The sequence below is a fragment of the Canis lupus genome, chromosome 17 (assembly GCF_003254725.2).
Source record: "Canis lupus dingo isolate Sandy chromosome 17, ASM325472v2, whole genome shotgun sequence".
NCBI lineage: Eukaryota > Metazoa > Chordata > Mammalia > Carnivora > Canidae > Canis > Canis lupus.
The window spans coordinates 22,906,718-22,923,364 of record NC_064259.1 but is presented as its reverse complement, the minus strand read 5'-3'; the positions used below and the strand labels follow the sequence as shown (position 1 = coordinate 22,923,364).

At 51.6% G+C, this 16,647-nt stretch overlaps 1 protein-coding gene across 7 annotated transcripts in view; it reads right to left on the bottom strand.

Moving 5' to 3' along the window:
- Positions 1-16,647, bottom strand: part of TOGARAM2 (TOG array regulator of axonemal microtubules 2) — an 83,764-nt gene that overhangs the window by 19,351 nt on the left and 47,766 nt on the right. For 6 of the 7 annotated variants that reach the window (XM_025454279.3, XM_025454281.3, XM_025454282.3 and 3 more), the window contains 4 exons: positions 14,949-15,141; positions 13,839-14,055; positions 6,720-6,806; positions 1,713-2,193 (listed from right to left, as the gene is read on the bottom strand). In XM_025454279.3, the coding sequence (XP_025310064.1) occupies positions 1,937-2,193; positions 6,720-6,806; positions 13,839-14,055; positions 14,949-15,141 (754 nt within the window). In that variant the 3' untranslated portion in view covers positions 1,713-1,936. Of the gene's footprint in view, positions 1-1,712; positions 2,194-6,719; positions 6,807-13,838; positions 14,056-14,948; positions 15,142-16,647 lie in introns of those variants that run through there. The other variant, XM_035700448.2, reaches the window with a different exon arrangement.

Sequence of the window (16,647 nt, the reverse complement as noted above, 5' to 3'; positions counted from 1 at the left end):
GTTGTTTTAAACACCTCCACTCAGGAGGGTGGGATCAGAGCCCAGGGGGTGGGAAGCTTCCATTTTGAAGATGCACTTGGAAGACAGGACCTGGAAGCAGGCAAGATAGGACAATGCCTTTGAGTTTAATTTCTGTCTTCAAAATCCCACCAGACTCTACGTCCTTGGCTCCTACAGGTTCTCAGCTCTTGACAAGCAGAAAAAGTCAGTCTCCTTACCAAACCCAAAAAGTCTGCCCAGACTCCAAGCAAAGCAAACACAATTAACTCGAGTAAAAACTTTCCAAATGTTTAAAAATCAGCCTCTTGGGTGTCTTTGATGACTCCCTGTCTAGCCTGCCTTTAACCTGGTTCAGTCAGAATCAGCCTAAGGGGAGGTGGTTGCTGGGAAGCCCCTGCTGGGGTCACAACTAGCGAGAAACAGCTCCTGCTGTGGCTAGAATCACTCAAAGTCACACTTAAGCCACCTATTAAAATCTCAAGTCCCAGGATGATTGTGCCAAACCCAACCTCACCCCAGGGCATTGGGAGGGTGGGGGCAGGCCTTGCTGCACCTGGCAACATAGGCAAGAGGAAAAAGTGGCTTTCACAGCTGGGGGTACCCATGAATTTGGAAATATAGAAGTGAGTGGATCTGGGGCTCCCCAGCCTGCTCTGGGCCATGCTCCTCAGGAGAGGCTCGGAACAGTGATGTGGAACTAATATTATACCTTGGGGTAGGTGACACTGGAGGGGGCCCACTGGCGAGGCCTGCAAGAAAACTCGCTGGGGTCTCAGGGCCTCAGCCATGTGCAGCTGCCCCAGAGTGTTGCTGTGGGTCTGGCTGGTTCCATGGCGGGCACCGGACTGCTGCCCCTTCAGCCTTCACCTTACCCATGTGTTTGGGGTCATGACCCCAGCTCTAATTCTTCTGGTCACACCAGGTCCACCTGCCACTCACCCCAGGCAAAGCCAAGCGCCTTCTGTGTCTAGAGCCCCAGCCACAATCCAACTCTCCCCACAGGACGCCTGTCCTCCAGCTGCTCGCTCAGTGGGCAGCACCCTCTCTCAGGTTCCTGGTGTTCTGACACACCCTGCATCCAGCACACCCCTCCAGGTTCCAGCCAGCCCAAGGGGAGGAGCCTGTGTAATTTCCAAGCTCCCACATGACCTCTGCACGTCCTATAGCTTCATGCTCCACCAAGTGCTTTCATTTATGGTACTGAAGTGTGAAGCATCATCGAGTCCCCTGCAGAACTACCCAGAATGACAGCTTCCAGAGAAGGCTTTCCATAATGCAAGTGTCAAATTCTCCCTGCCTTTTGATAAGCTGGACAGGTCCACTAGAAGGTTCCCACAGGATCCACAGTTGCTGCACAAAAGTTTTGTTAAGGCAGAAGCAGGATGACCCTGGAGATGTTTGTTCTACTCACCTCGAATCAGCCTTACAACAAATGAACCAGATTTGAATGGCCAACGGAGGGTCTCTAGGTTCCAGAGGGCTTGCCCAGCCTCTCACAGGTGGGGGGCCATGCCCAGACGTGCAGGCTACAACATGTGGGTCCCTCACAGCCTGTCACAGTTGGGGGCCCATGCCTAGACACATGGTCTACAACATGTGGGTCCCTAACTCTTGGTCCCCGTGGATCTGCAGCTACTTCTGCTGTTGTTTTGTGACAAGCCTAGTTATTAAAAAATTGTCTGAGGTTACAAAAAGTACGAGATAATAAAACCTTAGAAAAATAAGTGCTTCTTTTATTTCTACTTCAAAATATACTATGTACATCTGGAACCCTAAGAGAAAGTAGACTGTGAATTATTCCATCATAAAAATAAAATAAGGTAAAAAATAATGACCGCCCGTTTCAGATGTGTCTGTAACCCAGTTGAAAGGGGCATGAGCTGCCAGTTGTCTTGCTGTCGGTGCCCCGCTGTCCATGACGCTGGCTGGGGCTGCCTCATGGGGATTCTGGGCCTAAGAGTTCCTGGAGCGTTTTGAGGACCTGCTGTGGCTGGCCAGCGGCCAGGTCCTGCAGCCGGGACCCCATCTGCTCCCGGAGGCTCCTGGACAGCCGGCGAACCACTGTGCGGACGTTCCCAGCACGCCCGGGCAGGACACCATTCCCGATCATGTTGTCCAGGAGACACCAGAGGACTGGAAGGACATGGCGCTCCACAGCCTGGGGCTTCTGGGGGTACACGGAGGCCACCAGCACTGTTGAACAGAAAATGAAGAGACTTGAGTCATGCCCTCTCTCCCTCTCCCGCTGCCTTCTCTGGGGACACCAGTTCTATCCCCCGAAGTCCAGGCAGCCCGGACAGGCCAACGAGTTCATTAGACACAACATCTAGGGCTGGGGACACGTTTAGGGGACCATGAAAACATTTTGATTTCTTTTAAAAACAAAAGAAAAAATGAAGCTATCTAACCTCATTTATATTCATGTTTATACCAACCAGTTATAAAATACGATTTTTAGCTTTTTTTTTTTTTTAATTTTATGGAGGAATGAGTATGCAAAGGCCAAGTGCTCAGAACCCATGGTTGTAATCGGTCCCTGCAGCCCAGGGGAGAGGAAAGAGGCAGACACACCTAAACTGCAATCCTGCCCCTGCTATTTACCAACTGTATGAGCTTGAGAAAGCCACCCAACCATCGTGAGCCTGTTCCCTAATCTAAGGATTATAATCCTGAACCAAACTCTTGAGATTGCTGGAGATTAGATAATAAGGACACATAAGTGTCCATGTAGGTAGGCTGGTGAAAACTAGTTGCTAGTACTAGTATGACTTTAATCCACATTCCCACCTATGTGAGTTCATACGAACAGAGAAAACTTGTACCAGGGAGAAATGTCAATATTCTCTCAAATGAAGCATGCTGAAAAATAAAACAGCCAGGAGGAGATAAGATCAGTGTGGCCTCCCCAGTGTCCAGATGCCAAACCCCACAATAAGACCAGCAATAATCCAGGGGTCGGGGATGTGCTTTGTCAACCACCAAACTCCACACAGACCATTGATTCAGTGATGAGCCCCCCCTTCCCCCCGCCCCCCCGCCAGTCTGGTTATCCCAGACCCTCTACCTGTTTTAATCCCCAGGAAACCCACAAGCAGGCTACCCCTGCCAGCAAGCCTTCCATCATAGAGTAAATGCCAGGGTCAAAGCCACCTCAAGAGCAGCCCTAAGTCACCTCAAAGGGGCTGCTCCAGCCTGCAGCCATGGCCACATCCCCCTGAACGCATTCATGCTAACAATCTTTGCTCTATACAACCAGCATGGTCCGCCTGCCATCCTGCCAGAGGTGAGCACAGACAACACTGAGAGAAGCACTTTAACTATTGATGGAGCAAAGAAACTGGAAGGTTTCCCTGGGCCGAGACACATCTGGGAAACTAACATTGCCCAAGTCCAGAGTCTTGGGGCTCCGAGTTTTGTAGCCTGACTCCACTGTTCTCACGGCCTCTGGACCAGCAGGACACCAGTCCATCTCCCAGAGGATGAAGCCGACGCTCAGGGGTCAAGGAGCTTGGCCCAGACCACACAGCTGACGAGGGCAGAGGCTAAACCTGCCTCCACTCCAAAGCTCACGCTCTTCACCCCTTGCTGCCCCAAGCCCCTAGGGGTTCCACAATTCAGAGGCTGGTGTGGAGTTTTAGGCTTAGTGAAACCACCAGTATGTCCTTCCTTCACCAGCTTACCACCATCCAATCCCCCAGGATGTTTCCCATAGGGCCTTTCTGAATCCAGGGCCAGGCTGGGACAGCAAGGGACCAGAGAAGATGAGCTGGCCACCCCCCTCAGCAAAGCCTGCCCACCCCCCCACCCCCAGCAGCGTCACTTCCCATGGAAGGTGTTTGTTGGCTTTCAGGCCACACCCTCAGGGTTCCTGCACCCCACACTGTGGGGCCTTCCCCGGGGGCTCCCCAATGCACAGAACCCTCAGAAGAAAAAGTGGTCCTTGTTCCTATGGAAGGCAGGACTGCACCCAGGGAGTGAACCCAGCCACATTGGCTGGTGAGCAGCTTCATAAAGTGGGACAGAGGTGGGAGCTGCCGGAAACTTTGAAGCTGGTGACAGGCTGAGAGGTAGGCCCCATTAACAGGAAACAGGAAAGCCACCAGGGCAGCCCCAAGGTGCGGAGGGTGGGGGTGGGAGGCCAGGAGGAGTAAGGGAGAGGTTGGGCAAGGGGGGTGGCCAAAGGGAACAAGAAAGATCCTGATTAGCCACCTAAACTGAACAACTGTAACTCAAAGGCTTCCTAACCCTCCCGGGGATCTCACCTGCAAACCAAGAAGAGAACGATGTCAAGAACCAGGCCCAGGCAGGGCTCCCCCATGCCCACCAAAGGGTGAGGGGTTTGGCTGCCTCTCACGGGCATCCGGCACTCACACCTGGACTCTCTCCCTCCCAGCAGCCAGGCGTTCACACGGGGGCCTGGGCAGCTCACCTCCGCACTCAGGCCCAGGGTCCCCCAGGTACACGAGGCGGAGGTCATCTGGCTGACAGCAGTGGGCCTCTCAGGCCAGCAGAGGTGGCAATGACCCTTCTGGGAGTCATCATGAGGAAGAAAACCCCATGAAATTTGAGCTTCAAAGGCAGCTGAAGTAATTAGCCAAAGATTTACTCCTGTTAAGCTGCGCTATTATTAGTCGGAATCCTTGTGTTCATCGAAATGCTCGGCTCTACTCCTGGCTGATGGGGACTTAACAGGAGAGCTATGTAGAAACTCCTGCCTTTGAGGTCTCTTGGAAACAGATGGAAAATATTTAGAGTTAAACAGATAATCTAAAGTGAGGTACCCTTCCACCTCTGGGGCCCATATATCCCCGGTACAAGGACAGGTAAGGGTTTCACCCAGAGAGCGATGATTTTGAGCAACAGTAGAGGGTTCCCTGTCCAGTGCTCAGGTGGTCTCAGTTATGTGGTCCTGTGGCTGCCTGGAGGCCCCTGACCTTACTTTGCTCACTCCACCTGCTTGGAGGAGGCTGGGCACCTGGATGGGAGGCGGGGTTCCACTCTAGGGACAGTGAAAGGACTGAACCAGGGCACAGAGGCCAAGTCAACGGCAAGAGACAGTCTGGTGGAGGAGCAGAATGACACCGACAGTCATGTAACATGTGCTGAGCACCCCCAGTGTGGACTGAGGCTGGCTCGGGGTGGGACCTGGTCTCAGGAGTCACTGGAAACAGACCAGAGGGCTAGGGAGGGCTAGGGAGGAAGGAGACACAGGGGCTGGCGCCAGAACCTGGAGGGCACCCCCGCAGGTGGAGGAAGAAGAGTGGAGAGGGCTCCACAGGCCGCTAGCCACATGTGGGCAGGCACGGGGATGACGGATCACCTCTGGAAGGGTGGCGCATGCTGGTGCCCAGGAGGCAAAGGCAGGGGCCACTCGGGGAGACGTAGCACAGCACAGAGACTCTGCAGCCAGGCTCCCGGGCACAAATCCTGGATTACTCACCAAAGGACCTTGGGCACTTAACCTTTCTGAGCTCCATTTTCCTTATTTCTACAAAAGGGACAGTCACTGGGGCCCCTGAGGGGCTCAGTCGGCTAAGCGTCTGCTCAGCCCATGATCTCAGGGTCCTGGGCTAGAGCCCCACATCGGGCTCCCTGTTCAGTGGCAAGTCCGCTTCTCCCTCTGGTCCTTCCCCCTGCTCATGCGCTCGTTCTTTCTCTCTCTCTCAAATAAATAACAAAATCTTTTTTTTTTAAAGGGGGTAATCATGGAACCCACACCCTCCTTATAACATTGTTATGAGGATTAAGTGACCAGCACATACAACTGAGGCAGGGGTAGGGGCAGAGCCTGGAGGCCTAGCCAGCGACAGGCCTCCTGGGACACTATAGGGAGCAGGACACTAACCTGAACACAACCCACACGAGGATTTACACATGGGGATACCACAACCTGGCTGCATGTTAGGAGGAGGGACGCTCTGAGGTCTAGAGAACAGGTCCTCTGCCTCCTTCCTAGACGGGACCTTCCTAATAAGGGGGAGGAGGCTCTTGACAAGCATGGAAGATAAAAAAAAAAAACAAGTTAAGTAACCTGCCCAAGACCAGAATTGGTGTGTGGCAAACGAGTCTGTCCACCACAAAGCCTGTGCCCTTTCGAAACAAGCTGCCACCACAAGGGCCACAGGAGGCTTCAGCCCAGGAGTGAAATCACTGGAGACTGCAAACTCAGAGCAGACGTTGGCTTGGAGCAAGCTTTCCTCGGCCAAAGCTCAAACAAAGCAGAGCAGATTCAGGCCAAAGCCCCAGCTCCACGTATTGCGGGGCCCGGGCACCTGGCAAAGGAGTCAAGTAGGGTTGGAATCCAGGCTGTGCTCTGCTTTCCAGGCTGTGCGCGCTCGAGAAGGGACAATCTCGTGCTCACGATAGGGCTGCTGCCGACCAAGCCATGCCCCCGTGAGCACGGTGTACCCAGAAGAGCTGGGACATTTTTCTGATTCACACAAAGGCACTCTATGGGCTAGTGGGAGTCATGTTTGCAAAGAAGAAATGGATCATAATTTCTCAAAAACTGTTTTATGTACAAACCTGCCTCATTTTAGTCAAAACTAAAGATTATCTTGTGGTAAAATGGGAATTATTTTTAACAAGCAGATTATCAAAAAATGTTAAAGGTCTGTGAAGATTATTGGATTACTGGGGGGTCTAAGATAGTGGGTGGTTCAACTCCATGCCGGGAGGTTGACTGGAAGGCTGGGGCGAGGGGCTTCGGGGATGCTCACCGGACAGACGTTCCGTGATATCAAGCACCGCACGGCCACTCAGGAAACGCACCCGGCCAGCAAAGGCTTGTAGGAGGCAAAGGTTGTCTGGAAGAGAAGGAGAGTGTCAGCGGCCGTGATGCTGCGGCCTGAGCGTTGGTACCCATTGTTCGGCGTCAGGTACCCGCAATACCCAATGGAGAAAGAGGCCTGTCGGGGAGCTGAGTTAAATTTCCTGAGTCACAATGGGGTGTTTAGGGAAGACTGAGTGGCCTGGTATAAACTGGCTCCCAAACAGGTTGCACTTACTCCCACACATCTGCTTCCTCCTGTTTGCGCTTCCTCAAAATTGTTGAGTCTGAGGGGCAGCGGAGGAAGAGGGTTTGCCCACAGTCCTGGGCAAATCAGGATGGTTGGTCACCCTATGAGGGGCAGAAGCTTCTTGCTGGCTCTATTTGGGTCAGAGGAGGGAACTTGCAGGGGATGTGTATTAGCTCTCAATAGTATATATCTAAAACCTCCCTGTGTGACACTGAGGCCCAGATGGCACACTTGTAAAGACAGGAGACTTCATCCTCCACATGCCAAACCCACTCTTCAGGAGTTTTAGGGGAAAGGGGGATTTTTAACCTGTAAAAAAAAATTATCGGGCAGCTGGGTGGCTCAGGGGTTCAGCGCCACCTTCAACCCAGGGCATGATCCTGGAGGCCCGGGATCGAGTCCCATGTCGGGCTCCCTGCATGGAGCCTCTTCTCCCTGTGCCTGTGTCTCTGCCTCTCTTTCTCTCTCTCTCTCTCTCTCTCTCTCTCTGTGCTTCTCATTAATAAATAAATAAAATCTTTATAAATAAATAAATAAATAAATAAATAAATAAATAAATAAATAAAATTTAAAAAAATTATCCTAGCACCCCCCACACCCATTCCAGTCACACCCAGCCCCAGGAGTCCCTGCTGCCCAGACACGCTGTGGGGGGCGGGGAGCTTGAAGACTGGGGACCTCCCCATTTGGATGTTAAAGAGTGTTTATCAGAATGAACCACTGATGGTGAAATCACAGGCAAATAGGGTGGGGAATGCTTGGGGGATAAAGAAGCCCTCTGGCATTCCTCAATTGTCTTTCTAAAGCCACTTCCAGCAAGATCTCATAGGTGCTGAATTTAGAAACCATTCTTTCTTCCCCATTCTGGCTGACATCTCCTGGTTTCTCAGACTATTAAACTTGAAGTCCTGCATTCTTCACAGAGACACACAAGGTGAGGAAAGTAGCCCTTTACCTGAGAAAGACGTGCTCACGTAGACAATACACACCCAGCTCCCAACGCCGCCACAGCAGCCCCAGCCTAACTCCATTGGAGGTAGTGCAAATAACAAAGCCACTTTTCAGGGATGTGGCTGTGGGGCCTGCCTGCACCTGTCATGGTGGTCTGTAGGCACCCCCAGAAAGTGCATCCTGGGGTCCCAGGGACTGACCCGCTCAAGGCCAGATTTCCCTTAGCAGGGGACAGAGATTAGAGACACACCTGAGGAAGTCTTTCTAGACAACTTCCACCTCCTCTGAGTCCCTTGAATACTTCAGCATCTTCCTGGATATGCAATCAAAGCTTCACTCCCCACCCCACCCCCGGAACAATTCTAGCTAAGAGTTCATGCTCCCCTTGCTCTTCCTCTGAGAGCTGTAAGGGACACAGGAGAAAATGTACACATGTACATCACACACATCCCTGCTGCTTGCAAAACTCCATCCATAAGGCAAGAGTCTTTAAAATAATCTGTTCTGGGCAATAAAAGATCCAGCCTCTAGAATATGGCAGTTAGCAAGAAGTGGTCTCAGCGTGTCTTGGGAAATCTGAATTGTGTAAGAATAGGTTTTTAGATCAATGTCACCTGCATTACTGTTTCCAAGTGCTTCTGTTGGCCAACTCCCATCATTAGCCATGAGCTCACCTCCAAGGACAAGGACTTCTGTCTCCTTGCTCTCCCCAGCAACACTTGGTCCAGGACATTTTCTGGACACAGCTGGACCTCCCCCTCCTGGCAGCTGACATGGCCTCCCAGAGCCAGAGAGAAGTTTAGAACTTAGGAGATACTTGAAAAATGTATATGCAGTGGACATCTGTGCCAGACTGTGCTCCCCTGTGCCTGGTATACAACAGGTGCTCAATAAATGCTCGAGGCCTACAGAGAGTGCTAAAGCAGAGACATTAAGCATGCCTGAGCTGGTTTATAAACCCCAGAGCTCTACGCCCCAACTAGCTGGCCTCCCTTCCTCTGTCTGCTTTCATAGTGATGGCTCACCTTCCAGGTCACACCCAGGTTTAATGAGAGGCCGGAAAGTATATGTTGAAGGGTGTGGGCTCTGAGTGCAGATCGCCTGGACTAAATTCTGGCTTTTCCACATTTCTCCCTGTTAAAGGACAAAACTTCCTATGCCTTAGTTTACCCATCTGTAAGAAGAGGATAATACTCCTGTCTTCCTCTTAGAGCTGCTCCCATGTTATGATGCTTAGGGTAGTACCTTGAGTGTATAATTACTAAGTATCAGTTATTGTTGCTACTGTTTACTATAATTACTCAAAAATGCTCCAAAAGCCCAGCAGCCTGAATGGAGGAAAGATCAAGAGGCCAGAATTTGACTTTCGAAAACTTAAAATCCATGTTCTATTAGCCTGGGCCTTTGATAGGCTCCTCTCCTGTACCATAAGGAAGGCAGAGCTGACCCTGGTGCTGCCTGCATACAAGGACAAGCAAAGGCATGGGACGTAGAGAAAACAGTTACAAGCTAGCAGGCCACACACTCTGCCCTCCCTGGGCCCTGCCATCCCTCTCGGCAAGGGGGCAGAGGTCTACAGGGCCTCTCACCTGTCCCATGCAGCCAAACCCTAAAGCCACCAGGCCATGTCATCCTCGGGCTACTGGGAGGCCAAAGAATAACTTTTTTTCAAAGTGGAGATACTATGGTAGCTTGGATGGTGACAGCAAAGAAACTGGGGTCCGGGTGGGCTCTCGACAATAAGCACAGGACTCTGAATCATGATATGTCACACAGCCCCCCAAAACGAGGTCCGTTCATCACAGGAAAAGTGAGCATGATCCACTTAAACAGAAAAATGCAAGCTACGGTCCAGGCATAGGACAGAGCTATTAAAAGTGACTCAAGTGTGTAATCATATGTAAATGCTTGTGCTCTGCTTTTTTTAAAGGCAGGATGCAAATTTAAAATGCGTAATATAATCATACTCTATAAAAGTACAGAAAAAAAATCTAGCATGAAAAATGACAAATGTTAATAACAGTCTCTTCCAGAAGTTTAGACCAAAAATGAGGGGCTTTCAATTTTTTCCTTTCCAAAGCTTTGTATTTTCTTTGTATTCTCAGTAATGAATAAGTATGACTTTTACGTGGTGGAAAATAAACTTCATATTTTTAAGTTAAGTAGGAAGGCTGCATGATAGCGTGAAAAACTGGTTAAACGAAAGAAGCAAAGTCTAAATTCTATTTACATTACGATCTTTAACCAGGGAAACTTGTACACATGTCGACAAGAAAAAGAAGAGAGATTTTTAAGCAGTTGGTATATTAGAGGAGCACCATGGATGAATCTCTAAATGCCCCAAACAATACCATGTTGGTCATATGATTTATATAAGGTAATGAATTTAGAGTCTGCAGAGCAAACTAGCAAAAGCCGATCTGAAGCTGACCATTTCCGAGCTTATCTGCTCTCTCCAGCATTGGCTGGGGCTGTACTAAATTAAGAAAACCCCTTTTGACTATTTGGTCTGACGGGGGCGGGGGGCAGGAGGCAGGACTATCAGCAGCCTGATGTTTTAATTAGTGAAGTTTCTTCTGTAGCTAACCCAGTAACAGGGCCCAAAGACAGAACCAGCCAGTCTTCTCAGGGATTGCCTTGATCCCTAGGGTAACTCCCCTGAAATCAGAAGGTCTTGATGCTGAGTAGAAAAGATGCCACCCCAGGCTCCCTGCTGGAGAGGCCCCCAAGGCAGGCAGAGACAAAGGGCAGAGGGCAGGGAGCGAGGTGCCCACATGCCTCCTTCCTCACCACCTCCTGAAAAGAGGATGTGGGCAGAAATCGCCACTTGCTCTGTCGATCACCTCACCACCTGCCTCATACACCCTCGGGACGACCAAGGAACTGGGAGAGACGTGGCAGCTGATGAGTCAACTTAATCACTGACTTCCCGAATCAAGAGGGACCATAAGAGGCAGCCTAAGAAAGCCAACCTCCCAATTTGGCTGTGCCATCTGGACTTAGTGCCAGAACACGGATGACCCTGGCTATGGTCTCCATCCCCGTGGCCCCCGTTGAGCAGGGAACAAACCATAACATGCTGAGCCATGCCTTTGTGAGTCTCCACGTTTCTTACTTTACAGGATCTCATGGTTCCTCTCCAGCCGAGAGCCCAGAATCCCTTGGGGAGGATGACACTAGCTTGGGATAAAGCTCCCTCTGCTCAAAGGGCTCCAAGCCACTTCCAGGAGGGGCCTTAGGATGCTGAGGGTGGACTGGAGCCACCAGGCTCCACCTGGGTGAAATGGAAAGGAAGATTCACACCCCTTCTCTTCTGCCCCTCCTCCCCAGTCTCTGCTTCTACCACCCAATTCCCTGGGACAGTGGGAAGCTTAGTTACTTGCATCCATTTCTCCTCCTGCAGGTTGGACTCAGACCATTCCAGGCAGATGAGAACCATTCCCAGAGAGAGCTTGATTCTACCCTAGGGACGCCTTGGCAGCGATGAATTCTTACTGGCAATCTAAACCCCTCCACTTTTGCCCTTCATGAACATAGAAATCACCCAGTCACTTCATAGTTAAAAACACTTCCAGGGGCACCTGGGTGGCTCAGTTAGTTAAGTGTCTCCCTTTGGCTCAGGTCATGTTCCCTGGGTTCTAGGATGGAGCCCCCCTTTATACTCCCTCCTCAGCAGGGAGTCTGCTTCTCTCTCACCCTCTGCTGTTCCCCCACTTGTGTTCTCTCTCTCTCTCTCTCTCTCCCTCTCTCTCTCTCAAATGAATATATCAAACCTTTAGGGGGGAAAAAAAGCCAAAATACTTCCAAAGCCAAGGTTGCTCATTGGGCAGAGTGGATATGGCTCCTAGCACAGCCATGTAGCCCCAAGAGCCCACTGCTATACCTGCTCAAAAATGACCTGCAACAAGACCCTGTGCTCCAATCTTTGGGTCCCACAGGAGCATTTTGCCAGGGATTTACTGGGCTCCATCCAACTCTTTGAGGCCAACAATATTCCATTCCAGCCTAACAGTGACCTAGGGACTAGAGAGGAAAATAGTGCCCTTCACGCCAGCCTCCATTCTCCCATCAGATCCTGTGGCTGATGGGCCAAAGGGGGCATCATCAGCCATTCCCAAGGAGACCCAGTCCCAGGAGGAAAGGACAACTCTAGGCATCTTCCTGGAAGCTGCAACCTGCCTCAAGGTGTAGTCAGATCACAGAAGCAGGCCAGCTCCAGGCCCTCTTTCCAGGATGTCCAGCCCAGGTAAGTACAGCAAGGCCCCAGGTACAGAAGGCCTGAGTCTTGTGACAATGCAAGACACCAGATTCTGCAGCCCAAAGCTCCAGAGCCCCAGTGTGCTCTAGAAGGACGGCCCATGGCAGAAAGTGGAAAACTATGACACCTGGAGAGGAAAGGGTTAAAAGTGTCCCTCCCCGACAAGGGTGCTTAGCCTCTTCAAATAGCTGAAGCCTATTTTGCTTGGTGCAGGTTTCCCCAATAAATCCAGGGCCCACAGTGATTTACCAAGAGCCTTGGTTATTGGCAACAGCAATCTCACTTACCCAGAGCCGTGCTGAGAACAAGCCGTAATTTAAAGCTGGATTTATATTGTTTGTTCTACAGCAACAAACTCAGCAAATCATAAATTCCCTTTGAGATGAAGAGAGGAAATTGACAGTATTTATGAACTCAAAAGGCAGAGAAGGACCTGACCAGCCCTTTCATTTGTAACTGAAACTGCTTCTGGAAGCTCCAGCCAAGGACACGGCTGCCACCCCTCCCCAGGGAGCTGGGCTCCCGCAGGGTGTGGACACTGAGAGGGGTGGGGTGCCTGGCATGTCTGTGGCCTCACCAAGGGGATGCTCTATGGGTCCTAAAGGCAGGACGTGGCTCTGTGCTCACGGGGACATACAGCCACAAGGCCAGCACAGGCGGTTCTCAGCTCATGAGCTTCCTGCATTGTGGCAAGAGTGGTTCCTCTGGTCTGGACATGACGGTACTCATGTGCTATGTCCCACACACATCTGTGCTTCACTCTGTGCCCTAGACACACCAGATATCACCCTCTAATCATCTAGGAAAGGAATGAACAACGGAAGTAGATGCACCCCAAATCCCACCTAATTTTGGTGAACCAAGATGTGTTAGTACGAAGCACAGACGAACCGGGAGCTCTCGCCATTCTTGACGTCTCACCCACAGCTCCTTTTTCCCTTTTCATGCCACCCCCCCAACCCTTCCCACTCCTCACCCCAAATTCCTCCCACCCTGAACCCTGGCCCCAAACAGTCTTCCTCAGTGGCAACTCTTGTCCACTTCACGGTCACAAGCCAAGGGGATCCCAGCCCAACCCCTATGCCAGACAATTAAGGTGGCCTGCTTGGGCCCACCCACTCATCCACTCTGTCCTCTCCAGCAGGCTGACTCTGCTGTCTCAGCACCAACCTGCCTGGTCCTCGTACAAGCCACCCCCACTGCTATCATCTCTACAACTAAAAAAAATCACTAGCAGTGCTTCCAGCTTCTTCCTGGAAATCCTGACTTATTTTCCCTTCAGTTCCCTGTTGGCTCAATCACTACAGTATGGTGTGACCCTGGGTGAGTCATTTCTGTCACACATACTAGGAGGAGGCAAGACTAGATCATCTACACATCTCCCCCGCTCCAACTCTGGTGCATGTGACATGGAAAAGCCTGCCAACCAGCTTCTGCGCTGCCCACCCCTGTCCTACCCAGCCTCCAGGGAAACATTTGGCCTAAGAGCCCCCAGTGCCTATCAGCACTCTGCTGATTCCTGGCAGGATGGGTGAGCCCACCCTGGGGTGGGCTCAGGGAGCAAGCCCACTGCCCACCAGAGCCAAACAGGGCTGAGGCAGGAGGCTCACCCAGGCTCTCAATCATGGCATCCAGTGCAGTCACGGCAGCGGCATAAATCCCAGCGTTCTTGGAGTTGAGATTGTCTGCAACAGCAATGATGATGGAGAGCAGCATGGGGTGTAAGCTTTCTTTGAGGAGGGGGATCATCTTGGCAAGGGACTCCAGTGCCCACTGGTTCACTTTCTTGTTGGAATCCTGAAGCCTTGGGGTGAAAGCATCAAAGACCTATTGAGGGAACAGAAATCGAGAGCCCATGGGAACCCAGGCTGGGCAGGAGGCCCACAGCCCAACCAACCACCCTTGGCAGGGGTTCCTCCTGCCTCCCTGACAGGGGCATCTAACCTATGCCAGAACATTCTCAGTGATGAGGGTCTCACCTCCTCAAAAGGGGAGGATGCCAAGAGAGGGAGGAAACAGCCACATATGGAGCACTCAGTGTGTCAAAGCATCTAGAGCATCTCGTTAGGCACCCTGCACTCGCATGGAATGGTCTTAGTCCATGAAGCAGGGGTTCCCATCCTCAACTTATCATTAAAAACAAAACAAAAACAGAGGCAGTAAGGAACTTGGCTGGATGCCCTGGTCTGCTGACTTCGAGCCTGTGTCTTAACTCCTCTGGTACATGGCTTGGCATCAGCAGCCTCAATCCTAGAAGAAGCAGGCATCTGCCCTGGTTTCCAGCCCATGAAAGCACGGCCTGTGCTTGCTCCCAATATACCCATCCAAATACCCTGGCCCAGTCTCCTGGCCAACCACATGCTCTGCCCCCAACACAACATGTGCATGGCTAGACCAGGAGCAGCCCTCAGGCGTGGCATCCCCTACCTCTACCTTCCTCCCCATAAATCTGCCAAAGAGCTGGGTGATGCCCGGGACATCTCTGGGTGGTCCACAGGTGCCTTGTCCCCTCAGCTACTTCCAGGCAGTCTCGCGTTACCAAGGCAACTGGATAGCAGGTGCTTCTCAGGCTCCCTTTACCCTGAGAGATCTAGCACAATGTCCTAATTATTAGCACATTAATATCTAATTTATGTCCAACTCTGTCCTGAGTTTTCCAAATTGAAGTTGCACCCACCGGGAAGAGACAGGCAAGAGGGCAGGGATGAGGCAGTGCTCACCTGGACCAGGTTGGCGGTGATAAGCTCTGGCCTGGCCTTGCAGTGCTCAAGGAGCCGCCCCACGCCTTCCATCCGAGACTGGTACTCTTTGGCCTCCAGCAGCCGCATCAGCTCCCGAAGCTGCTTGGTCACTTCCAGGCCACCGCGCACAGAGGAGTGGAGCCCCTCCAGCCGAGGGCCGTTGGAGCTGAGCCTGAGTGAAAGGAACTTCTGACCCGGGCAGCCCCGGAGGATGGACGCACCTCTTGTCCCATGCCCTTCCCATGGACAAGAGAGACTGAGACAGGGGATCCCCTGCAGTTAGGCCCACCCCCAGCTTCTCCGCCTACTGCTTGAGGACACTGGCCCTGGGACTCTGGAAATCCCTTTTTCTCAGGGGACAACAATAAGGTTGCCTAGAGCCCCATCCTCTTGCCAACCTCGTTCTTCCTGCCTTTCTTTTCTCTTTTCAGAAAGTACGTGAAGAAAGGGGGCCCAGTATGGGAGTCCACAAAAGGACGACTGTGCATTTCATCTAAGAGTGAGGGAAGGGCGCCTGCATGGCTCAGCTGGTTAAGGGTCTGCCTTCAGCTCAGGTCATGATTCCAGGGTCCTGAGATGGAGCCCTCATCGGGCTCCCTGCTCAGCTGGGAGTCGGCTTCTCCCTTTCCCTCTTCTCATGCTATCTCTCTCTCTCTCTCTCTCTCCGTTCTTCTCTCTCTCATAAATAAATAAATAAATAAATAAATAAATAAATAAATAAATAAATAATCAATCTTTAAAAAAAAGAGTACCTGGTTCCTTTATCCCAATCCCTGGTTGCCTAAGCCAGGCTCATACTTCTCCAGTGACCAGAGAAATGTTAAGAAGCCCTGCTTCCAGGCAGCCTGGGTGGCTCAGCGGTTTAGTGCTGCCTTTAGCCCAGGGTGTGATCCTAGAGACCCGGGATCGAGTCCCACATCGGGTTCCCAGCATGGAGCCTGCTTCTCTCTCTGCCTGTGTCTCTGCCTCTCTCTCTCTCTCTCTCTCTCTCATGAATAAATAAATAAAATATTAAAAAAAAAAAAAAGAAGAAGAAGCAGCCCTGCTCCCTTCTGCTAAGAGCATGGGCCTATGGTTTCCCCTGGCCCAGTCCAGGCAGCATGAGAACAGTTCCATTCAGGACTCCTACCTCCACACCCAGCTCAGAACTCAGCTTTTTGAGCTCAGGCCCTACACCAAAGTCCCCTCTGACAGAGCCCAACATTATCCATTTTGTCATTCCTTCCTACACTCCACGCTGCTTGCCCACCAAGTGCCAAGAGCTATGGTGGGCACTAAGGACAATGAGACAAGAGACACCTTCCTTGCCTTCAGGAGCTCAGAGACCAAAGGGAGACAGATAAGTCAAGGGGATGACAGAGGACTGAGAAACAGAGAGCACAGGGTGTCTGAGAGAGCCTCTGGGATAAGGTAACAATCATCTGAATCTTGTGGAATCTGGTAGAAAAAATAAGCATGTTCCAGGTGCAAGGGATGCAGCATAAGCAAAGGTAGGGGACAGAACGTGGGGGGAGGGATCGGCCAGGGAGCAGGAGCTGCTCTGGCCTGTCTGGGACACCGTGTGTGGGAGAGAGCAGGAAGCTAATCTGGAGCTGGTTGTGGGGGGCTGCCCTGGGTGCCTGTGAGAGTTCAGATGTAGCCCTCCCTGAGCACCATAGAAGGATTCTGAGTTTCAGGC